The 26,961-nt window shown below is 43.5% G+C and overlaps 1 protein-coding gene across 1 annotated transcript in view; it reads left to right on the top strand.

The window, feature by feature from the left end:
* LOC115179722 (filamin A-interacting protein 1-like) overlaps nt 1-26,961 on the top strand; it is a 112,387-nt gene that overhangs the window by 53,169 nt on the left and 32,257 nt on the right. The window contains exons 2-4 of the mRNA XM_029741405.1: nt 15,515-15,847; nt 16,373-16,546; nt 16,977-17,155. Coding sequence (XP_029597265.1) covers nt 15,527-15,847; nt 16,373-16,546; nt 16,977-17,155 — 674 coding nt within the window. The 5' untranslated portion in view covers nt 15,515-15,526. The remainder of the gene's footprint in view (nt 1-15,514; nt 15,848-16,372; nt 16,547-16,976; nt 17,156-26,961) is intronic.

The raw sequence follows: 26,961 nt of genomic DNA on the forward strand, positions 1-26,961 counted from the left end.
GTGTCAGCTGCTAACTGTACTGTATCACTAGGTTACTCCTCGGCTGCTAACTGTACAGTATCACTAGCTTACTCCTTGGCTGCTAACTGTACTGTATCACTAGGTTACGTGTCGGCTGCTAACTTAACTGTATCACAAGGTTACTCCTCGGCTGCTAACTTTACTGTATCACTAGGTTACTCCTCGGCTGCTAACTTAACTGTATCACTAGGTTACCTGTTGGCTGCTAACTGTACTGTATCACGAGGTTACGTGTCAGCTGCTAACTGTACTGTATCACTAGGTTACGTGTCGGCTGCTAACTGTACTGTATCACTAGGTTACTCCTCGGCTGCTAACTGTACTGTATCACTAGGTTACTCCTCGGCTGCTAACTGTACTGTATCACTAGGTTACTCCTCGGCTGCTAACTGTACTGTATCACTAGGTTACTCCTCGGCTGCTAACTGTACTGTTTCACTAGGTTACTCCTCGGCTGCTAACTGTACTGTATCACTAGGTTACTCCTCAGCTGCTAACTTTACTGTATCACTAGTTAATCCTTGGCTGCTAACTGTACTGTATCACTAGGTTACTCCTCGGCTGCTAACTGTACTGTATCACTAGGTTACGTGTCGGCTGCTAACTGTACTGTATCACTAGGTTACTCCTCGGCTGCTAACTGTACTGTATCACTAGGTTACTCCTCGGCTGCTAACTGTACTGTATCACTAGGTTACTCCTCGGCTGCTAACTGTACTGTATCACTAGGTTACTCTTCAGCTGCTAACTTTACTGTATCACTAGGTTAATCCTCGGCTGCTAACTTTACTGTATCGCTACGTTACACATCGGCTGCTAACTGTACTGTATCACTAGGTTACTCTACGGCTGCTAACTTTACTGTATCACTAGCTTACTCCTTGGCTGCTAACTGTACTGTATCACTAGGTTACGTGTCGGCTGCTAACTTAACTGTATCACAAGGTTACTCCTCGGCTGCTAACTTAACTGTATCACTAGGTTACGTGTCGGCTGCTAACTGTACTGTATCACTAGGTTACTCCTCGGCTGCTAACTGTACTGTATCACTAGGTTACGTGTTGGCTGCTAACTGTACTGTATCACTAGGTTACGTGTCAGCTGCTAACTGTACTGTATCACTAGGTTACTCCTCGGCTGCTAACTGTACAGTATCACCAGCTTACTCCTTGGCTGCTAACTGTACTGTATCACTAGGTTACGTGTCGGCTGCTAACTTAACTGTATCACAAGGTTACTCCTCGGCTGCTAACTTAACTGTATCACTAGGTTACGTGTCAGCTGCTAACTGTACTGTATCACTAGGTTACTCCTCGGCTGCTAACTTTACTGTATCACTAGGTTACTACTCGGCTGCTAACTTAACTGTATCACTAGGTTACCTGTTGGCTGCTAACTGTACTGTATCACGAGGTTACGTGTCAGCTGCTAACTGTACTGTATCACTAGGTTACGTGTCGGCTGCTAACTGTACTGTATCACTAGGTTACTCCTCGGCTGCTAACTGTACTGTATCACTAGGTTACTCCTCGGCTGCTAACTGTACTGTCTCACTAGGTTACTCCTCGGCTGCTAACTGTACTGTATCACTAGGTTACTCCTCGGCTGCTAACTGTACTGTTTCACTAGGTTACTCCTCGGCTGCTAACTGTACTGTATCACTAGGTTACTCCTCAGCTGCTAACTTTACTGTATCACTAGTTAATCCTTGGCTGCTAACTGTACTGTATCACTAGGTTACTCCTCGGCTGCTAACTGTACTGTATCACTAGGTTACGTGTCGGCTGCTAACTGTACTGTATCACTAGGTTACTCCTCGGCTGCTAACTGTACTGTATCACTAGGTTACTCCTCGGCTGCTAACTGTACTGTATCACTAGGTTACTCCTCGGCTGCTAACTGTACTGTATCACTAGGTTACTCCTCAGCTGCTAACTTTACTGTATCACTAGGTTAATCCTCGGCTGCTAACTTTACTGTATCGCTACGTTACACCTCGGCTGCTAACTTAACTGTATCACTAGGTTACGTGTCGGCTGCTAACTGTACTGTATCACTAGGTTACTCCTCGGCTGCTAACTGTACTGTATCACTAGGTTACTCCTCGGCTGCTAACTGTACTGTATCACTAGGCTACTCCTCGGCTGCTAACTGTACTGTATCACTAGGCTACTCCTCAGCTGCTAACTGTACTGTATCACTAGGCTACGCCTCGGCTGCTAACTGTACTGTATTACTAGGTTACGTGTCGGCTGCTAACTGTACTGTATCACTAGGTTACTCCTCGGCTGCTAACTGTACTGTATCACTAGGTTACGTGTTGGCTGCTAACTGTACTGTATCACTAGGTTACGTGTCAGCTGCTAACTGTACTGTATCACTAGGTTACTCCTCGGCTGCTAACTGTACAGTATCACTAGCTTACTCCTTGGCTGCTAACTGTACTGTATCACTAGGTTACTCCTCGGCTGCTAACTGTACTGTATCACTAGGTTACTCCTCGGCTGCTAACTGTACTGTATCACTAGGTTACTCCTCAGCTGCTAACTTTACTGTATCACTAGGTTAATCCTCGGCTGCTAACTTTACTGTATCGCTACGTTACACATCGGCTGCTAACTGTACTGTATCACTAGGTTACTCTACGGCTGCTAACTTTACTGTATCACTAGCTTACTCCTTGGCTGCTAACTGTACTGTATCACTAGGTTACGTGTCGGCTGCTAACTTAACTGTATCACAAGGTTACTCCTCGGCTGCTAACTTAACTGTATCACTAGGTTACGTGTCGGCTGCTAACTGTACTGTATCACTAGGTTACTCCTCGGCTGCTAACTTTACTGTATCACTAGGTTACTCCTCGGCTGCTAACTTAACTGTATCACTAGGTTACCTGTTGGCTGCTAACTGTACTGTATCACGAGGTTACGTGTCAGCTGCTAACTGTACTGTATCACTAGGTTACGTGTCGGCTGCTAACTGTACTGTATCACTAGGTTACTCCTCGGCTGCTAACTGTACTGTATCACTAGGTTACTCCTCGGCTGCTAACTGTACTGTATCACTAGGTTACTCCTCGGCTGCTAACTGTACTGTATCACTAGGTTACTCCTCGGCTGCTAACTGTACTGTTTCACTAGGTTACTCCTCGGCTGCTAACTGTACTGTATCACTAGGTTACTCCTCAGCTGCTAACTTTACTGTATCACTAGTTAATCCTTGGCTGCTAACTGTACTGTATCACTAGGTTACTCCTCGGCTGCTAACTGTACTGTATCACTAGGTTACTCCTCAGCTGCTAACTTTACTGTATCACTAGGTTAATCCTCGGCTGCTAACTTTACTGTATCGCTACGTTACACATCGGCTGCTAACTGTACTGTATCACTAGGTTACTCTACGGCTGCTAACTTTACTGTATCACTAGGCTACACATCGGCTGCTAACTGTACTGTATCACTAGGTTACTCTACGGCTGCTAACTTTACTGTATCACTAGGCTACACATCGGCTGCTAACTTTACTGTATCGCTACGTTACACATCGGCTGCTAACTGTACTGTATCACTAGGTTACTCCTCGGCTGCTAACTTAACTGTATCACTAGGTTACGTGTCGGCTGCTAACTGTACTGTATCACTAGGTTACTCCTCGGCTGCTAACTGTACTGTATCACTAGGTTACTCCTCGGCTGCTAACTGTACTGTATCACTAGGCTACTCCTCGGCTGCTAACTGTACTGTATCACTAGGCTACTCCTCAGCTGCTAACTGTACTGTATCACTAGGCTACGCCTCGGCTGCTAACTGTACTGTATTACTAGGTTACGTGTCGGCTGCTAACTGTACTGTATCACTAGGTTACTCCTCGGCTGCTAACTGTACTGTATCACTAGGTTACGTGTTGGCTGCTAACTGTACTGTATCACTAGGTTACGTGTCAGCTGCTAACTGTACTGTATCACTAGGTTACTCCTCGGCTGCTAACTGTACAGTATCACTAGCTTACTCCTTGGCTGCTAACTGTACTGTATCACTAGGTTACGTGTCGGCTGCTAACTTAAATGTATCACAAGGTTACTCCTCGGCTGCTATCTTAACTGTATCACTAGGTTACGTGTCAGCTGCTAACTGTACTGTATCACTAGGTTACTCCTCGGCTGCTAACTTTACTGTATCACTAGGTTACTCCTCGGCTGCTAACTTAACTGTATCACTAGGTTACCTGTCGGCTGCTAACTGTACTGTATCACGAGGTTACGTGTCAGCTGCTAACTGTACTGTATCACTAGGTTACGTGTCGGCTGCTAACTGTACTGTATCACTAGGTTACTCCTCGGCTGCTAACTGTACTGTATCACTAGGTTACTCCTCGGCTGCTAACTGTACTGTATCACTAGGTTACTCCTCGGCTGCTAACTGTACTGTATCACTAGGTTACTCCTCGGCTGCTAACTGTACTGTTTCACTAGGTTACTCCTCGGCTGCTAACTGTACTGTATCACTAGGTTACTCCTCAGCTGCTAACTTTACTGTATCACTAGTTAATCCTTGGCTGCTAACTGTACTGTATCACTAGGTTACTCCTCGGCTGCTAACTTAACTGTATCACTAGGTTACGTGTCGGCTGCTAACTGTACTGTATCACTAGGTTACTCCTCTGCTGCTAACTGTACTGTATCACTAGGTTACTCCTCGGCTGCTAACTGTACTGTATCACTAGGTTACTCCTCGGCTGCTAACTGTACTGTATCACTAGGTTACTCCTCAGCTGCTAACTTTACTGTATCACTAGGTTAATCCTCGGCTGCTAACTTTACTGTATCGCTACGTTACACATCGGCTGCTAACTGTACTGTATCACTAGGTTACTCCACGGCTGCTAACTTTACTGTATCACTAGGCTACACATCGGCTGCTAACTTTACTGTATCGCTACGTTACACATCGGCTGCTAACTGTACTGTATCACTAGGTTACTCCTCGGCTGCTAACTTAACTGTATCACTAGGTTACTCCTCGGCTGCTAACTGTACTGTATCACTAGGTTACGTGTTGGCTGCTAACTGTACTGTATCACTAGGTTAGTCCTCGGCTGCTAACTGTACTGTATCACTAGGTTACTCCTCGGCTGCTAACTGTACTGTATCACTAGGTTACTCCTCGGCTGCTAACTGTACTGTATCACTAGGTTACTCCTCGGCTGCTAACTGTACTGTATCACTAGGTTACTCCTCGGCTGCTAACTGTACTGTATCACTAGGTTACTCCTCGGCTGCTAACTGTACTGTATCACTAGGTTACTCCTCGGCTGCTAACTGTACTGTATCAGTAGGTTACTCCTCAGCTGCTAACTTTACTGTATCACTAGGTTAATCCTCGGCTGCTAACTTTACTGTATCGCTACGTTACACATCGGCTGCTAACTGTACTGTATCACTAGGTTACTCCACGGCTGCTAACTTTACTGTATCACTAGGCTACACATCGGCTGCTAACTTTACTGTATCGCTACGTTACACATCGGCTGCTAACTGTACTGTATCACTAGGTTACTCCTCGGCTGCTAACTTAACTGTATCACTAGGTTACGTGTCGGCTGCTAACTGTACTGTATCACTAGGTTACGTGTCGGCTGCTAACTGTACTGTATCACTAGGTTACTCCTCGGCTGCTAACTGTACTGTATAACTAGGTTACTCCTCGGCTGCTAACTTAACTGTATCACTAGGTTACTTCTCGGCTGCTAACTTAACTGTATCACTAGGTTACTCCTCGGCTGCTAACTGTACTGTATCACTAGGTTACTCCTCGGCTGCTAACTGTACTGTATCACTAGGTTACGTGTTGGCTGCTAACTGTACTGTATCACTAGGTTACTCCTCGGCTGCTAACTTAACTGTATCACTAGGTTACTCCTCGGCTGCTAACTTAACTGTATCACTAGGTTACGTGTCGGCTGCTAACTGTACTGTATCACTAGGTTACTCCTCGGCTGCTAACTTTACTGTATCACTAGGTTACTCCTCGGCTGCTAACTGTACTGTATCACTAGGCTACTCCTCAGCTGCTAACTTTACTCTATCACTAGGTTAATCCTTGGCTGCTAACTTTACTGTATCGCTACGTTACACATCGGCTGCTAACTGTACTGTATCACTAGGTTACTCCTCGGCTGCTAACTGTACTGTATCACTAGGTTACGTGTCGGCTGCTAACTGTACTGTATCACTAGGTTACTCCTCGGCTGCTAACTTAACTGTATCACTAGGTTACTCCTCGGCTGCTAACTTAACTGTATCACTAGGTTACGTGTCGGCTGCTAACTGTACTGTATCACTAGGTTACTCCTCGGCTGCTAACTGTACTGTATCACTAGGTTACTCCTCGGCTGCTAACTGTACTGTATCACTAGGTTACTCCTCGGCTGCTAACTGTACTGTATCACTAGGTTAATCCTCGGCTGCTAACTGTACTGTATCACTAGGTTACTCCTCGGCTGCTAATTGTACTGTATCACTAGGTTACTCCTCGGCTGCTAACTGTACTGTATCACTAGGTTACTCCTCGGCTGATAACTTTACTGTATCACTAGGTTACTCCTCGGCTGCTAACTGTACTGTATCACTAGGTTACTCCTCGGCTGCTAACTTTACTTTATCACTACGTTACACATCGGCTGCTAACTGTACTGTATCACACTACGAGAACACAACATACACACACCGGTGTTTGTGTCTGTGTTTGTCTGTGTCAGTGCATAGGTCAAGTCAGAGAGGATAGGCAGGGATGAATCTCCCATTGTCTCATTGTGATAAACAACAATACAATGTGAAGCAGAGAATACTAACAGTCTTTACAAACTGAGGACGGGAATCTGTTACCTCTGGCATTTAGGCTGGAGGGAAACATCCAGTACCAAATAAGAGATAGCTCTCGTAAATCATTGCACAAAAAGTAATCTACGATTACATAGTTGAACAACTGACGTGAATGATCATTTATCCACCCCTGCCTGTATTCATGCTTCTTACACAATGCTCTGAGTCTGAAAGAAAGGGAGAGGAGAAGAGTAATCTGATCTGGTTTTACATCGCAGTGACTTTCTAGTGCTCTCTCTTTCCTAGACTTAGAGTACATTGTGTTGTAGCATACCATACTGTCTGTCGTATTCTGTTACCTCTAGTTCCTGATCATGTCTCCTGAGAGAAATGCTATAGCCTACACTATGGAAATGGAACATTGGAATGTGCAATTAAAGCGTACAAATGCAAGTGCTGAAATGGCGTGATAAAAGTGATGTAACTCTGTGTGTTGGATGTATCATAGTGTCCATCAGCTGACACCCCTAGATCAGGGGTGTCAAACTCATTCCATGGAGGGCCTAGTGTCTGCAGGTTTTTGGTTTTCCCTTTCAATTAAGACCTAGACAACCAGGTGAGGGGAGTTCCTTACTAAATAGTGACCTTCATTCATCAATCAAGTACAAGGGAGGAACGAAAACACACAGACACCCGGTCCTCTGTGGAATGAGTTAGACAACTGTGTTTTAAAGATTTCAGGATCAGTTGACTGTGGTGTGTTATCTAAACAGAGGGATTAGAGACTAGCCTATATGACCAGATATCTAAACAGAGGGATTAGAGACTAGCCTATATGACCAGATATCTAAACAGAGGGATTAGAGACTAGCCTATATGACCAGATATCTAAACAGAGGGATTAGAGACTAGCCTATATGACCAGATATCTAAACAGAGGGATTAGAGACTAGCCTATATGACCAGATATCTAAACAGAGGGATTAGAGACTAGCCTATATGACCAGATATCTAAACAGAGGGATTAGAGACTAGCCTATATGACCAGATATCTAAACAGAGGGATTAGAGACTAGCCTATATGACCAGATATCTAAACAGAGGGATTAGAGACTAGCCTATATGACCAGATATCTAAACAGAGGGATTAGAGACTAGCCAATGTGACCAGATATCTAAACAGAGGGATTAGAGACTAGCCTATATGACCAGATATCTAAACAGAGGGATTAGAGACTAGCCTATATGACCAGATATCTAAACAGAGGGATTAGAGACTAGCCTATATGACCAGATATCTAAACCGAGGGATTAGAGACTAGCCTATATGACCACATATCTAAACAGAGGGATTAGAGACTAGCCAATGTGACCAGATATCTAAACAGGGAAATTTGAGGGTAACCTATAGCAATACATATCTAAATAGAGGGATTAGAGACTAGCCTATATGACCAGATATCTAAACAGGAGGATTAGAGGGTAACCTATAGCAATGCATATCTAAACAGAGGGATTAGAGGGTAGCCTATAGTTAGATATCTAAACAGAGGGATTAGAGGGTAACCTATAGCTCCAAATATCTAAACAGAGCGATTAGAGGGTAAACTATAGCTAGATATCTAAACAGAGGGATTAGAGGGTAGCCTATAGCTCCAGATATATAAACAGAGGGATTAGAGGGTAGCCTATAGCTCCAGATATCTAAACAGAGGGATTAGAGGGTAGTTTATAGCTCCAGATATCTAAACAGAGGGATTAGAGGGTAGTTTATAGCTCCAGATATCTAAACAGAGGGATTAGAGGGTAACCTATAGCATCATATATCTAAACAGAGAGATGAGAGGGTAGCCTATAGCTAGATATCTAAACAGAGGGATTAGAGGGTAACCTATAGCTCCAGATATATAAAAAGAGGGATTAGAAGGTAACCTATAGCTCCAGATATCTAAACAGAGGGATTAGAGGGTAACCTATAGCAATGGATATCTAAACAGAGGGATTAGAGGGTAACCTATAGCAATGGATACCTAAACAGAGGGATTAGAGGGTAACCTATAGCAATGGATACCTAAACAGAGGGATTAGAGGGTAACCTATAGCAATGGATACCTAAACAGAGGGATTAGAGGGTAACCTATAGCAATGGATACCTAAACAGAGGGATTAGAGGGTAACCTATAGCTCCAGATATCTAAACAGAGGGATTAGAGTCTAGCCTATAGCTACAATGTAATTTATTTCAATAAAATATAAAATATGTTGCTGTAGTTTGTTCATAAATCATATAGGTACTGTATACTAGCTGAAGTGTACATAAAACTATAATATTTATTACGTACAAACACAGCGTTTTGTGAACATGTCTCATTACCGTAACACTTTTTCAAATTCCTGTAAAATCTCCAATCAGTTTTTCAATAAAGTTTTATTCCCCCACGATGCATCATCTAGAGGAGTAGTCCTTAGTTCAGGAAATGTTTTTCGCTTATATGCCTTCAGGATGAGGTTCTTATTATCAAACAACCCTTTGTTTATATCGGTTTTGGACTTTGAAAACTGTTGCGGTAATGAGAGTTTTGTGTAAATTGTGATAAAATACATAATGTCTGATCCAAAAAAACAAATAATTATTATGAAATAGATAAATACAGATCAAGAGGAAATCTCATTGATCTAAGAGGAAAGTGTCTATTTGTCTGTGTGTGCACCTGGGTATGTGAATTGCATACGTGTGTGTGCATACTATGTGTGTGTGTGTTTGTATGTGTGTGCAAGGGAAAAAGAGGAGTGTGTTAAAAGCACACCTGCATCCTCACCTTTTGACCTCTCTGTTTAACAGCCTCCCCACTCCTTCATTCCCCCATGCCTCCAACCCTCCTCCCCACGCACGTAAATTGAAGTCATCACCATAACCCTATCTGTATACCGGGACAGAAAATACTCCTTTTAAAGACCATGGACTGACTTCTGGTAATAAATAAATTAATGGTAAATACATTGCGGTCTATGGAATGTGAAAAGTGGGCTTGAAATACAATATCAGTCTGCGTTACTCAAACAAGTGTTTCAGGTGGTGTGGGTCCATGTGAGACAGGTCCCACGGTCAGGGTCTGGAGAGCAGAGAGGTTTCATGGGAGGATGGGTTTTGTCTGCCAGGACTGCTATGTGTGTCGCGTATAATCGTCAAGATTTAATCGTTACCAAGTGATATGTACAGTTGAAGTCGGAAGTTTATATACACCTTAGCCAAATATATTTAAACTCAGTTTTTCACAATTCCTGACATTTAATCCTAGTAAAAATTCCCTGTCTTAAGTCAGTTATGATCACCACTTTAATTTAAGAATGTGAAATGTCAGAATAATAGTAGAAAGAATGATTTATTTCAGATTGTATTGTTTTCATCACATTCCCAGTGGGTCAGAAGTTTACATACACTCAATTAGTATTTGGTAGCATTGCCTTTAAATTGGTTCACTTGGGTCAAATGTTTTGGATAGCCTTCCACAAGCTTCCCACATTAAATTGGGTGAATTTTGGCCCATTCCTCCTGACAGAGCTGGTGTAACTGAGTCGGTGTAACTGAGTCAGGTTTGTAGGCCTCCTTGCTTCCACACGCTTTTTCAGTTCTACCCACACATTTTCTATAGGATTGAGGTCAGGGCTTTGTGATGGCCACTCCAATACCTTGACTTTGTTGTCCTTAAGCCATTTTGCCACAACTTTGGAAGTATGCTTGGGGTCATTGTCCATTTGGAAGACCCATTTGCGACCAAGCTTTAACTTCCTGACTGATGTCTTGAGATGTTGCTTCAATATATCCACATAATTTTCCTCCTCATGATGCCATCTATTTTATGAAGTGCACCAGTCCCTCCTGCAGCAAAGCACCCCCACAACATGATGCTGCCACTCCAGTGCTTCACGGTTGGGATGGTGTTCTTCAGCTTGCAAGCCTCCCCTTTTTCCTCCAAACATAACAATGGTCATTATGGCCAAACAGTTCTATTTTTGTTTTATCAGACCAGAGGACATTTCTCCAAAAAATACGATCTTTGTCCCCATGTGCAGTTGCAAACCATAGTCTGGCTTTTTTATGGCGGTTTTGGAGCAGTGGCTTCTTCCTTGCTGAGCGGCCTTTCAGGTTATGTGGATATAGGACTCGTTTTACTGTGGATATAGATACTTTTGTGCCTGTTTCATCCAGCATCTTCACAAGGTCCTTTGCTGTTGTTCTGGGATTGATTTGCACTTTTCGCTCCAAAGCACGTTCATCTCTAGGAGACAGAACTTGTCTCCTTCCTGAGCGGTATGAGAGCTGCGTGGTCCCATACTTACGTACTATTGTTTGTACAGATGAACGTGGTACCTTCAAGCGTTTGCAAATTGCTCCTAAGGATGAACCAGACTTGTGGAGGTCAACAACAACAAAAAATCTGATGTCTTAGCTTATTTCTTTTGATTTTCCCATGATGTCAAGCAAAGAGGCACTGAGTTTGAAGGTAGGCCTTGAAATACATCCACAGGTACACCTCCAATTGACTCAAATTATGTAAATTAGCCTATCAGAAGCTTCTAAAGCCATGACATCATTTTCTGGAATTTTCTTAGCTGTTTAAAGGCACAGTCAACTTAGTGTATGTAAACTTCTGACCCACTGGAATTATGATACAGTGAATTATAAGTGAAATAATCTGTCTGTAAACAATTGTTGGAAAAATGTCTTGTGTCATGCACAAAGTAGCTGTCCTAACCAACTTGCCAAAACTATAGTTTGTTCACAAGAAATTTGTGGAGTGGTTGAAAAACGAGACTCCAACCTAAGTTTATGTAAACTTCCGACTTCAACTGTATGTAAGAGCAGACTACAGTCTCAATTACAAGCAGCAGCTCCTGTCCTGAGAGAGAGAGAGAGAGAGAGAGAGAGAGAGAGAGAGAGAGAGAGAGAGAGAAACAACTATTACTTTGGATGATTAAGCACGTCAGAGAGAGAGAGTGAGAGGCAGGCATGGCATCAATGTAAAGGTCAGGCGCCTTTGACAAACTTTGTTTCCATTTAGTAAGATAAAGGCTGAGTCTAGTTCTGCCAGGTCTGTGACCTCATCAAGCCGAGGGCACAGTGCAGCCTTATAAACCCAACCTCAGATCCCTCACATCCACCCAACTCACAGCACTCTTTCCTAGGTCATTACTCTGGTAATAATCACATCAGGATGTCATGATACTTGTCAAACGATTTTCTACTCTATTTTAGACAAAGTTTGTGTTGAGGAATGATGACTGTGTTATGTTACAGATATGTTACAGGTCTTTCAGGCAAGCTTTGTGTACTGGCTATAGAGGTAGTATCTACAGTACCTACCTGTACTAGTTAGTACCTTGTGTGTGTGTGTGTGAGAAAGAGAGGTGTGTGTGTGTGTGTGTGTATGTGTGTGTGTGTACTGATATTACTTAAAATGCAGTAAAGTATAGGCCTAGACATGCACAAGCATGAGTCCATGTTGCGTGCATATGGTAATGTCCTCTCTGCCAAAAGCAATAGCTAATCCTCTGCAAACAGTATGAAGTGCTGTTTATCATTACATCACCTTTTGGCTGTGATCCTGCTCCTATTGTGGACCTGTAGAAGAGTGAGACAATGAGATGTGAAAGGGCCTGAGCCGGTTTGACACAATGACTGTGTTTGCTTCCCAAATGGTAAACTATTCCCTATGCATTACACTACTTTTGACCGGGGCCTATTGGCCTCTGGTCAAAGGTAGTGCACTATGTTGTTAGTAAGGGGCCATTTGGGACTCCCCCTGTGTGATGTTCAGCTGGCCAGATTAGTAGGAAAACAAATCATGATTAAATGTAATCTCTCTGGGCAGATTCACACACGTTACAAACTCTTTCATTCATAGTGTCACAGAGTATGAATGTCAAACTAGTCTGGTCAGTTTACTACATGGAGGGGGAGAAGACTGTCATGGCATTGTGCTTTCTTCAGTGTTCCCACTGGCCACAGACGTCAGTTCAACATCTAGATTTGATTTACATTGGGTTGAGTTGTCATCTAATGTGAATTAAGCAAAACATTTCACCATATCATTGGATTTAGGTTGAAAGGTGGGTAAAAAAAAAAGAAATACCCTGACGTTGATTACTTTTTGCAAATACAATCAGTTTTCCACGTTGATTCAACGTCATTGCATAGACATTTTTGTTTGAAATGACATGGAAACAACATTGATTCAACCAGTTTTGCCCATTTGGATTTAGTGTAGTGTATCAGTATTTCATAACAATCACCTTCCTTATAAAGTTGTAGGTGAGTTGACTTTAAAGGTACATTCTGGGGATTGGGAATCTGTTCAGTGGTCATTTCCAGGTTACAGATTGTATCGTTATGAACTCTCCCCAGGATTATACTTGACGTGAAGATGTTGTTTGCTGTTCAGAACACTATGGAGGAGGGAATGTTCTGGTAAAATAATGCCACTGTAGTGCACCTCATCATCATTAGCAGTAGAAGAGGCCATGCAAGGTCTCTTACCTCATATGGTGACTAACTAATTGTGTTCTGGCAGATTCCACTTCCCACCTTGGCCAAGCTGACAGGCAGCAAAACAGAATGTGCTCATCGACAAACTATGTTTGTGGTTTCGTACCTAGCGTACACAGCAACATTAAAAACCATGCTCATAGTTCTTACATAGACTACATCAGCAACATTAAAAACCATGTTCATAGTTCATACATAGACTACACATCAACAGTAAAAACCATGTTCATAGTTCATACATAGACTACACATCAACATTAAAAACCATGTTCATAGTTCATACATAGACTACATCAGCAACAGTAAAAACCATGTTCATAGTTCATACATAGACTACATCAGCAGTTACATAACTGGTGTTTTTGTTTTGTGCTCTTCTGAGAAGTTCAGAGATAATTCCAAAAACATCATCATCTCAAACCTTGCTTTCATTTGGCTTGCTTGAATAACTGGTACTTTCCAGCAAAAGTCTCTCTTTGCACATTCTTGTTAGTTTTTGTTTACTTTATTGTTGGACTATGACATGATCTGGAGGGAGTGAAATGGGTGAGAGCTTCCAAAGGAAAGTAGGCTCTAAAAATAAAGTGTTACCAACGTTTCTCTGAAAGTAGTGTACAAAGCCAGTATAGATGTGCCAAAGGGAGTGATCCAGCCTAGGATTGAACCCTAGATGTTCCCAGTGAGAAGTATAGTTCTCTCACAGTATAGGTTTCCCAGCACTCCTACGTTCAACCATTACAGTCATGGAACAGGACAGCCGGTGTGACTGTCAAACCCAACACTGACCAGTAGCGTTGGCCCTCGGCAATGTTTACTCTCAAAACACACAGCTTTGTCAGGGAAGTGAGCGTACAACAGCCAGAGTTGATATGGAGACATGCCAGATGCTCCACTCCAGCCAGCTCTATTTCAGTCTCACACAAACACACACAGCACAGCAGAGAACACTGGGGCATATCTGAGCTCTCAGGACAGTCAATCAAAGAGATTGTTAGATATTATTATACACTCACTGAGCACTCTGCAATCGTCAGGTTTGGCACTTTGGCAGTACACACTTAGGTTCTTCGGCTGTCCCCATAGGAGAACCCTTTTTGGTTCCAGGTAGAACCCTTTTGGGTTCCATGTAGAACTATCTGTGGAAATGGTTCTTCATGAAACCCAAAAGGGTTCTACCTGGAACCAAAAAGTGTTCTTCAAAGGGTTCTCCTATGGGGACAGCCAAAGACAGTGACCCGGGTTGAACTCTTTAGAGGTGTTGCGTAACCAGCTCCTTGTCGACCTGGATCCCAGCTGTGCCCTTTGTCTGTTTGAACAGCTCAAATGTTGCAAGACTAACTGTGAGTAATAGCTGCAATCCATTAGGACAAAACAGGGCCTGATTGCTTTAGTGTCTACTGTGGCACAGTTTACTCATCAACAGAACCCTGATGAAGGTTTACGGAATTACACGCTATCCTCCTGGGACTAGTGCATTGTGATGGTGTAAGCAAACACTCACTAACGGATATGGCTGCTCTCTGCTCTCGCCTGGAGCCCAGATCTCTGAGTTTAGATCTGTTCAAGCAGACTGCTGCTTGCGGCGATGACATCATCCCCGAATCATTCCGTGCCTTGCATGTGTACATATGCAGTCAAACAGCTATCCCTCTTACTCATAAACTGTCAGCCAGGCCAGGCCACTAATACAACTGGTGATGTAATGAATGATTCAAGGCGTTTTTCTTTTCATCCTCAGATCAAACACACAGAACAGAGATTGGCCTATGTTTATTCAGGATTTGTATTTACAATCACTTTTTCATCAAGGTGTACGTTTACCTTTCCCGGTACTATATAACGCAGAAAATGATAAATGACACAGTGAATGGAGCTTAAGACTGTCGGGCCATTCATGGCTTCATCATTGTCATGAGTCAGTGATTTAACCAAACCACCATCTTATACAATGATACAGAGCCTGGACGACTGAGCTTCGGGGCTGAATTAAACAGATCACTCCCTTCACACAGCTCTCACCCTCTTCAACCCACCAACCCTTTACCCCACGGCTACACCCAACCCCACCCCACCCCAACCCACCTATCAATCTCCTCCCACTATGTTCCTTCCTGTTCCCCCTGCAGGTAAAAAAAAACATGCGTTCCCGTAGCAACAGCCTAGAGGACACAGCAAACGCCAAGCTGGCTCAGCACCAGGCACGATCGCAGCGGCGGGCCACAGAACGTGAGGAGCCCCAGGGCAGGGGTGCAGGACGGACCAGGCACAGGGAGCCCCCCGATGACACAGGCACAAACACAGGCACTGTCCAGAGGAAGGAAAAGGAGGGCAGCGGCAGCAGTGGGAGTGGCAGTGCCTGCAGTAACAGTCGGAGGGAGAAGGCAGCAGGCGGGAAGGCCAGGGACCTCTCCCGAGACGACCTTCTGTTCCTGCTCTCCATGCTAGAAGGAGAACTGCAGGTGAGGAGAGACTGTGGGACTGGCCAGGGTTTGGATGGTTCTGGGTTGTTTGGTGAGGAGAGACTAGGAGACTGGGCAAGGGTTTGGCTGGTTCTGGGTTATCTGGTGAGGAGAGGCAGATCACTTGGCTTCTTGATAAAGTAAACCATGGGTAGTCTAGCAATAGGACAGGCTTCTTGGTAATACTAAACCATGGGAGTCCCGCTATAGGACAGGCTTCTTGGTAATACTGAACCATGGGTAGTCTAGCTATAGGACAGGCTTCTTGGTAATACTAAACCATGGGAGTCCCGCTATAGGACAGGCTTCTTGGTAATACTAAACCATGGGTAGTCTAGCTATAGGACAGGCTTCTTGGTACAGTCATACTAAACCATGGGTAGTCTAGCTATAGGACAGGCTTCTTTGTAATACTAAACCATGGGTAGTCTTTCTTCTTGGTAATACTAAACCATGGGTAGTCTAGCTATCATGCTCATAGAACTGTTTCCTCTTCTCTCTCCCTCCTTCTCCCCCCTACCACAGGCCAGAGATGAGGTGATCACGGTGTTGAAGGCTGAGAAGATTGACTTGGCCCTCTTGGAGGCCCAGTATGGGTTCGTCACCCCACAGAAGGTCCTTCAGGCCTTGCAGAGAGACACCGTCCAGAGCAAGGCTGAGACCTTCCAGGAAGACATCTACGAGAGGCCCATGGCTGAGGTAGCACAGTCTCAACAATCAATACAGCAGCTCAGTAAAGTCTGGGGTCAGTGAAGTGTAGCACCCTGATAAGACGACTTGGAAGGGTTGAGACTTCAGCTACAGTATATGGGCGGCAGGTAGCCTAGCGGTTAAGAGCGTTGGGCCAGTAACAGAAAGGTCACTGGTTCGAATCCCCAAGCCAACAAGGTGAAAAATCTGTTGATGTGCCCGTGAGCAAGACACATTACCCTAATTGCTCCTGTAAGTTGCTCTGGATAAGAGTCTGCTAAAATGTATATGAAGTAGCTACTTTGTAGGTTCAAAGATCAACTTTGGGTTTTTGTCTCATGACTGGACAATCACGTTTTAAAATACATTTATACATCCGATATCACCTCACACAGGAAGTGTATTTGGAGTGGTCAGTAAACGCTCTGGTCTCTCCTAGCTGGACAAGCTGGTGGAGAAGCAGAGGGAGACCCACCGTCGCATGCTGGAGCAGCTGCTGCTGACTGAGCAGTCCCACAAGCGCGCCCTGTACAAGCTGGATGACGAGAAGAGGAACCATGGAGACTTCATGAGGAAGAGTGACGAGTTCACTAACCTGCTGGAGCAGGAACGAGAGAGGTCTGTTTGTTGCTCTGTTTCTTAACTTAACATACATGCGCAAAGGCAGGCACACACGCATGTATGCACATATACACACACACACACACGGATGCACACGCACACACACACACACACACACACACACACACACACACACACACACACACACACACACACACACACACACACACACACACAAGAGCTGAGCACGCCCCTCAGAAAGGCTCCTCAAGGTGTTGAATGAATGATCTTGAAATGAACACTTACATTCCAAAACCTTTATGGATGATTTTTATTTGCTGTTTTCACATAGAAAATAGGGACTTTTATTTATCAAATGCTTGATAAATAATTCAATACATCAGTGTCAGGTTGCCTTTGATTGGTAATCCCCTTATAAATGACGTGGCTGCATTATAACCCAGGTTGTGTTGAGACATGTTATCGTAAGACGACAGAGTGATGCATAATGCCAGAAGAAACGTTACTCATTGGCTTCCAAAGCACAATAACCCAATTCGGAATAGCTGCTATAGACAGATTCATACTGATGTTTGTGTAGGCTAGATATTAGAGTAATACGTGTTCTTTTAGGTTAGCTGGTATTTACCTGGAATTTAGAACGACATTATGAATAGCAGACTGTAGTTACATACAGAGAAAAAACTTTCTTGAAGGTTCCCAGTTTTACACATGTTTAGGTTTCATCCAGGTTTCTGCAACTCTGTGATAATTGAACTGTAATATACTCTATGTATAATATTACAGCAAATGAATGGGCATGCCAAGGAGATGTCCAAAACAAACACTACATTACACTTTATACACATTAACAGACCATCTGACAGAGTACAGAGTTCCCCTATTATAGACATTAATTGTGTCGTAACTCAAACATGACCCAGACTCATTTCGGTACTTAGAAACTCAACCATAGTGTTCAGATCGGGTGTGTTGAAGTCAAACTCGATGACTTGGCCCAAAATTAGACTGCCTTTGCCGTTGTTATAAGCAACATCTCTCTCTCTCTCTCTCTCTCTCTCTCTCTCTCTCTCTCTCTCTCTCTGCAAACACGTACTCTGGCAGATTCTCTGTGTCAATAGTAATGTCTTTATATGGCAATGTCAGTCAGTGTGAAGTGAAGTCAGAGAGATCTGGCTTGAGTGTATCCACCCTGACAGAGAACTTTCAAGCCCTAACAGGGAGTTCACCTTCTGACTGAGGCTATGCCTTCCTGTAGAGACATCTATCATTGTAAATCTGTGTAAAACGGACTAGACTGTACCATACAGGTATAGTATGACCTCCTCCCTCCATCTCTCCCTCTAGCCGCCCCTTCTGCCTCAGCCAGATTCATTCACACGTCCACCAAATCACTTCAGAGAGAGAGAGATTTGGCCATCATCCCGGTCCAGAGCGAGGTGCCCTAATTATGATGACCGCATTATCAGAACCTCTCTGGGTCGGTCGGTGTGTTTGGCTTGGCGGACCGTGGCCACGGCCTGGGCCTGCAGGACTGGGCTCAGTCACGGTTCGGAGGAGCGTGTCAGGAAGTGATGAAGTGCCATGATAAATATCCCTCCATCCAGGGTTCACGTTAATTACTCTGTGAGAACAAGGTGAAAGATTTATACGGGAGAGAAAGAACACAATGGTCTAGGAGGAAAAGAGCATTAATCATACTGCATGTTCAACAAGATATCAGGTCGCCATGGTAATGGCTAAAGTTTGACCATAGCTTTGTAGACTAGAGGACATCCAGATTTGGGCTTGAGTGCGTAAACTGTAAAAAAAGTAGAGCTGGAAGTTTACTTCTACGTCTGTCTTCGTCATCTGTCTTCGCTCAGAGACCGGCTAGAGCAGAACTAGAGCAACACGTGAAGTGCTTGGGGAACAACGGTAGAGTAAAGGTGGGTGTCTCTGAAGTGTTGTCTTACCTCATCTAATCCCTGGTTGTTTGTCTAGACCAGTGGTTCCCAAACTTTTTATAGTCCCGTACTCCTTTAAACATTCAACCTCCAGCTGCGTACCCCCTCTAGCACCAGGGTCAGCACACTCTCAAATGTTGTTTTTTGCCATCATTGTAAGCCTGCCACACACACGCTATACAATACATTTATTAAACATAAGAATGACTGTGAGTTGTTGTCACAACCCGGCTCGTGGGAATCATCTTCCACACAGAGTCTGTGCCTGTATTTAGTTTTCATGCTAGTGAGGGCCGAGAATCCACTCTGACATAGGTACGCAAAGGGCATCAGTGTTTTAACAGCACAATTTGCCAAGGCAGGATACTCTGAGCGCAGCCCAATCCAGAAATCTGGCAGTGGCTTCTGATTAAATTCAGTTTTCACAGAACCACTTGGTGGAATTTCGATGAGACTCTCTTGTTCAGATATCAGTAAGTGGACTGGAGGCAGGGCATGAAAGGGATAATGAATCCAGTTGTTTGTGTCATCCGTTTCGGGAAAGTACCTGCATAATTGCGCACCCAACTCACTCAGGTGCTTCGCTATATCACATTTGACATTGTCAGTTCAGTTGCACACAAAAAATCATACAATGATGGAAAGACCTGTGTGTTGACCTTGTTAATGCAGACAGAGAAGCGCTCCAACTTCTTAATCATAGTCTCAATTTTGTCTCGCACATTGAATATAGTTGCGGAGAGTCCCTGTAATCCTAGATTCAGATCATTCAGGCAAGTAAAAACGTCACCCAGATAGGCCAGAAAATACACAAGAGTTCAGGGGCCTTGCTTTAACAAAGTTAACCATTTTCACAGTGTCCAAAACGTCTCTCAAGCTGTCAGGCATTCCTTTGGCAGCAAGAGCCTCTTGGTGGATGCTGCAGTGTACACAACTGCAACTGCTTGCACGTTTGTTGCCACTCCACTATGTCTCCCTGTCATGGCTTTTGTGCCATCAGTACAGATTCCAACACATCTTGACCACCAAAGTCCATTTGATGTCACAAAGCTGTCCAGTACCTTAAAAATATCCTCTCCTGGTTTGCAGAAGAGGATGTCTTCCTCAATTGACCCCCCCATAAACGTAACGGACATATACCAAGAGCTGTGCCAGGCCCGCCAAGTCTGTTGACTCATCCAGCTGTAACACATAGAATTCACTGGCTTATATGTGAAGCAGTAATTGTTTCAAAACATCTCCTGCCATGTCACTGATGCGTCGTGAAACAGTGTTGTTTGATGAAGTCATTGTCTGTATGTTTTTTTTGGCCTTTTAGCATATAAGACTCTTCTAACCCCTTCTTATTAATGGTATCTGTTGCTTTTATACATGTCTTATTACTCATACGTCGTCTTAATTCTCGCTCAAAAAACTCCTGTTGCTTATTTTTCAAATTGGCATGTTTTGTTTCTAAATGTCGGCGCAAGAGTGAAGGTTTCATTGAGTTGTGAGATAGTACTTTTGCACATATAACACACTGTGGCTGAGGAAAGGCACTACTGCCAATATAAGTGAAATCCAAATCAATGTAGTTCATCATATTTGCGCCGCTTCGATGGTCCAACGTCCCTGTCTGTTGTTCAGTGCTTTCCCAGGTAAGGGGGCAGTAGCTCTTCAGCTGCATCAGATTCACAACTGTCAGTGTCCATGCTAGCTGGGCTAACAACAAATGTAGAATTACTGATGCTAGCATTGGATGTGCTCGTGGAAGCAGAACAACTTGTGTCGTTGACAGGTGCAGGTGTAGTACTCCTGGTAGTAGCAGTACTACCAGTAGAGCTGGTATGTCTCTATGGACGTGGGTCTTACTTTTTTAACCATTTTAGAGCAAACGGAATGAGCAGCAGCTACGTTTGGCTACATATGGACCGTTAGTGGAAAAATCTCACCCAAATGTATAACCCCGTTGGAAAATATAAATGGACTGTTTGAAAATGTGAAGAATTTTCAATTATAATTTAAAAAAAAATGTGAATCACATTTTTATTTGGCGTACCCCCGGCGGCATTGCACGGAACCCCAGTTTGGGAATACCTGGTCTAGACTATCCTCAAAGGACTGATTCATTTTACATGGCTGAATTCTGGGTAATTATGATATCATCCTATACTGTTACAAACTATCAAATGTCTAGAGAGTCAGCAACCCTTAACATTACTGAAGGTTTCTGTTCTATTAAGACTATCATTTAGGCTCTTAATAAGTAGCATGTATGACGAACAGTGTTTATTCAAGCCAAACAAAATAACTAAATAGAGTTGGGCCTGGACAAAGAAACAGTGGAGTCACTTGCTCAAAGTAACTCTGAGTATTGACATTCAATAGCCCACCAGCACATACACAGACTGTCACATGTGTTGCTGTCTTGTCTTGTGTTTACCATTTGGACCGAACATGGACATGAACCAGGGGGTAAAAAGGCTTCTTTGAACCATAAACCTTTTTGCTCAAAATGGAAACACATTCTCTTCGACTCTCTTGGATGTCTACAGCAAAAATAATTCCCCAAAGCAATTTCAATAAATACTTTAACTGTAGCAGACGTCCCATTTCAGGACCTGATACGTCATGTGGCAGCTTCTGTTCTGAAGACAGCCATTCCCAAAAATAATCACAGGGGGCAGAAACACAAAACAGCAAAACCTCAGAACACACAGAATGTAGATGGACAAACCAATTATCACTGGTCTGAAGAGAGCAACAATAGCCTCTGTGATCTAAGCACTAAAGCTTGGCCATAGCTCACCCATTTGAAGAGCACTGCGCAGCACCAGTTTTTGATTTGAAGCCCGTTAATCCATTGTTGTATGATGCATTTTCGCTGGATGTAGTCATTTCCTTTCTGGACCCTGCTGGCAAACAGCGAGTGTGATTACATACTACAAGGGCTATGTGTAGGGATTTAAGAACAGATGAGACACCAAAGCTCCCCTTCTCTCTTCTCTCTCTCTCCTCTATTTCTCCTATTTCTCTCTCTCTCTCCCTCTCTCCCTCCATTTCCTCCTCTCTTTCTCTCACTCTTTCTCATTTCTCATTGTCTCTTTCTCCCTCTTTATTTTGGCACTGAGCCTCCAACTGTTGGGTGACCCTTCCTGGTCCTGGAAAGATCATGTAGCATGTTAATCTGGGAGTTAAGGGGCAAAGGGGAAGAGGGGGTTTGGGGGGGGGTTGATAGAGGTCAAGCAGTCCCCTCTGATTAATTGGCTACCGAGCCATGTCCAGGCCTGAGGACCTCACTACAGTGTACAGTGTGTTGTGTGTGGCAGTAGTGGGGTGTGAGAGCAGAGTAGCACTGAGCACTCTAACCATCAGCAGATGTTGTCTGAAACATGACTTCAACACGTGTGTAACGTACAGCACCGAGGCACTTCAGCTCACTCTGTCTCTTTTGGGTTTGAAAGGTGAAAGGTTCATTTGGTTTACTAATATGTTAATATGCAAATCTGGACGTTTTTCTTTTCTTGTTAGTGGGTGACTATACCTTTAGACAAAAATGCTGTTTCTCTTGAAAAAGTAGCGCTCTGGTCATTGGTTTGACAGCATAGTAAGATGGATAGGTGTTCTCTCTCTACATCTCTACAGTCTCATCTCACACACAGGGGCTCAGTGTGAGGGTCCACTGACCCTGTCATGGTTACATCATTCAGGTGCATCTGGAACATTCCACTGCCATTCCATCATTCCTTGTGATGCTTATTATCACCCTGAGTCCCAAATGGCACCCTGTTCCCTATGTAGGGTACTACTTTTGACCCGGACCCCAGAATAGGGTGCCATTTGGGACACAGATCCTTCTCAGTTCTCAAAGATAAAACATTGGGGCATTTTGATCTGCTTCCATTAACTCATTATAATGTATGAGCAGGAACAGCATACCTCTCTCAGCATGACTACACCTTCAGGGTAGGATCGACTACAAATGTCTAGAACTATGTTTTAAGAAGTTATCATCCAGCTGTTACTGGTGCAGGCACAAGCAGGATCCCCTGTCACATCTTGACTATCCCTTTTAGATGCTATTACTCTCTCATTAACTACTAGAGGCAGCAGAGTGATGAATCATCTGTTGCTGACCAATTAGATTCCAGAGCATCCAACCAAGACTCTTAACAGTTGGTCATGACTTTAATTAAGGAATAGCACACCTGTATTGCCACGGCTCCCAGAATGCTTTGCTACACTTACGCAGGCTGTACATTCCTGTTTGGAATTTCAGTGTAGGGCTGAAGGTATAGAGAAAACATGACAGAATGTTGCGACTTGCCAGCAAAATGTTTATCCCCAGCAAGGAATCAGATAAAATAAACATGAAACCATCTTTAATTGGAATGTAAAAAAATGTATATGATCGTTTGTCTCTGCTTTTTGATGTGGAAAGAGTTGCAAACAGTGGTCATGGACTTGGAAAGGAGAAGAGCAGAGACACACACACACACTTGCAGTAAGCAAACTCTCAATGACTTTGTTTTCCATGTGTGAAGGGGAGACATTGTTTGAAATGTGTGTAGTAGTGTGCTCTAAGGTCCAACCACAGGAACTGTGGTGAGGTCCAGAATCATCACACAGCTATGACATATTCACCAACTCCTTCTAAACATACAGATGACACAGACTCCCCTCGGTGTGCTTTGTCCAAACAAAACGGGCTGGAATTCGGCTCCGGTTGTGTCAGTACATCTTTGACCTTCCACTTCTGGGAAATACGGACTGAGGAAATTTTGGCTTAAGCGATTCAGCCAGCATAACTCCGTGCTTTCAGAATTTCTGCAAGTGTGAGAGTTGTGTCAGTGTCCTACGATTCATCCTTTGAAAACTCTCATTCACAAGAAAACTGCTTTTTTCGTACGAAAATACCATACCTACTATCCAGACTTGTTAGACGATTATTGCAGTTAATGTGGTTTGCTTTATGACTTCCTCTCTGAATACTTTCTTGTCTGAACTTGAAAAGCCTGTATATATGTTTTATGGCAGTTCACATGATACAGTGTGTATTCAGGTAGAAACGTATCCTCTTGAGGTGGCTGAAGCTACAAACTAAACGAAGTATGGAACCAAAGGGGAAATCCACTTCTCTCTCTTCTTTTCTGTCTTTACAGTTCATTTGATCACCCTGTTGCAAACTTTTATTTGTTGTGCTTATAGTTATGGTGTGGTTTTCATATAAGCCCTTTTGGGCTTCATACCTCACCTGCACACTGTTTTTACCAGTTTTTTTTAATCTCTACTGTTTTGTCTTTCACTTTCTTTTTTTGGTGTGAATAAATCAAACCTAAAAACCAAACCAGGAGAAGTTTAAAAAGGATTCTAAAGTTTGTAATTTCCACTTTGAAATTTCAGACTTGATTTTCCCTCACGAAAAATGCATCAACCCCTACAAAAATGTCCATTTAATTATAATCCACATAATTATTCACATGTCCTGTTGCTGCAGGATTACGTTCCTGCTGTGAGAAACTGGTCAAATTAAGGTCCCACACCTGTATAGACTGTAATTGTGTCACACAGGCGTGGCCTTGGACCGATTGGAAAATGTGAGCTGATTCCTGATTGTGACCTGACAGACTAGTCTGCCAACAGTCTCTCTTCCTCCTCTACTGCCAGATAGTGAGAGGATTGTCTAGCCATGGACGTGACAATGATGAGACCAACGCTTTGATCTGTGTGCTCCACTAAGGTCTGCCTCTAATAGAACTGAAGCAGATCCCACCAGGTTAAGTATTGTGATGAGAAAGCCTGTTAAAAACCACTGCACAACTAATGGACACTTTTACTGCACTGTACTCAATACACAAGATATACAGTGGGGGAAAAAAGTATTTGATCCCCTGCTGATTTTGTACATTTGCCCACTGACAAAGAAAGGATCAATCTATAATTTTAATGGTAGGTTTATTTGAACAGTGAGAGACAGAATAGCAACAAAAATATCCAGAAAAACGCATGTCAGAAATGTTATAAATTGATTTGCATTTTAATGAGGGAAATAAGTATTTGACCCCCTCTCAATCAGAAAGATTTCTGGCTCCCAGGTGTCTTTTATACAGGTAACGAGCTGAGATTAGGAGCACACTCTTAAAGGGAGTGCTCCTAACTGCAGCTTGTTACCTGTAAAAAAGACACCTGTCCACAGAAGCAATCAATCAATCAGATTCCAAACTCTCCACCATGGCCAAGACCAAAGAGCTCTCCAAGGATGTCAGGGACAAGATTGTAGACCTACACAAGGCTGGATTGGGCTACAAGACCATCGCCAAGCAGCTTGGTGAGAAGGCGACAACATTTGGTGCGATTATTCGCAAATGGAAGAAACACAAAAGAACTGTCAATATCCCTCGGCCTGGGGCTCCATGCAAGATCTCACCTCGTGGAGTTGCAATGATCATGAAAACGGTGAGGAATCAGCCCAGAACTACACGGGAGGATCTTGTCAATGATCTCAAGGCAGCTGGGACCATAGTCACCAAGAAAACAATTGGTAACACACTACGCCGTGAAGGACTGAAATCCTGCAGCGCCCGCAAGGTCCCCCTGCTCAAGAATACATATACATGCCCATCTGAAGTTTGCCAATGAACATCTGAATGACTCAGAGGAACTGGTGAAAGTGTTGTGGTCAGATGAGACCAAAATGGAGCTCTTTGACATCAACTCAACTCGCCGTGTTTGGAGGAGGAGGAATGCTGCCTATGACCCCAAGAACACCATCTCCACCGTCAAACATGGAGGTGGAAACATTATGCTTTGGGGGTGTTTTTCTGCTGGGGACAGGACAACTTCACCGCATCAAAGGGACGATGGACAGGGCCATGTACCGTCAAATCTTGGGTGAGAACCTCCTTCCCTCAGCCAGGGCATTGAAAATGGGTCGTGGATGGGTATTCCAGCATGACAATGACCCAAAACACACGGCCAAGGCAACAAAGGAGTGGCTCAAGAAGAAGCACATTAAGGTCCTGGAGTGGCCTAGCCAGTCTCCAGACCTTAATCCCATAGAAAATCTGTGGAAGGAGCTGAAGGTTCGAGTTGCCAAACGTCAGCCTCGAAACCTTAATGACTTGGAGAAGATCTGCAAAGAGGAGTGGGACAAAATCCCTCCTGAGATGTGTGCAAACCTGGTGGCCAACTACAAGAAACATCTGACCTCTGTGATTGCCAACAAGGGTTTTGTCACCAAGTACTAAGTCATGTTTTGCAGAGGTGTCAAATACTTATTTCCGTCATTAAAATGCAAATCATTTTATAACATTTTTGACATGCGCTTTTCTGGATTTTTTGTTGTTGTTATTCTGTCTCTCACTGTTCAAATAAACCTACCATTGAAATTATAGACTGATCATTCCTTTGTAATTGGGCAAACGTACAAAATCAGCAGGGGATCAAATACTTTTTTCCCCCACTGTATAATGATGGCCATATTTTTACTACAGTACAGTACCTAGCTGAACCTCAACCAGTAATGTTTCTAGGAGGTGAACTATAACTAAAACCTTGGACATAATGATTAAAGGCCCGTTTTACGACATGTAAGTGCTTTTCTTAGTGTGCAGAGCTGTCAGACGTTTCTCCGTTACCTCTGTAAATGTGTGGGCCAATTAGGTCCGGTAGCCGTCATTGTATGGCGTCGTGTGATTACATATCTCTGACAGAATGCAGTGATTAATTAGCCTGGCAGAACACAGAGTACATACTCTACTCTCAGCTCCTATTTTCACCCTGTGAGACAGAGAAAGAGAGAGAGTGTATTACTTTGGATGATTAAGCACATCAGTGCTTTTCATAATGAACTATGCCTCCCACTCCTTCCCTCCCGCATTTTCATGTACTGTAAAACTCTCCAACTTTTGGGGAATT

This window comes from Salmo trutta, chromosome 39 (genome assembly GCF_901001165.1).
Source record: "Salmo trutta chromosome 39, fSalTru1.1, whole genome shotgun sequence".
Classification (NCBI taxonomy): domain Eukaryota; kingdom Metazoa; phylum Chordata; class Actinopteri; order Salmoniformes; family Salmonidae; genus Salmo; species Salmo trutta.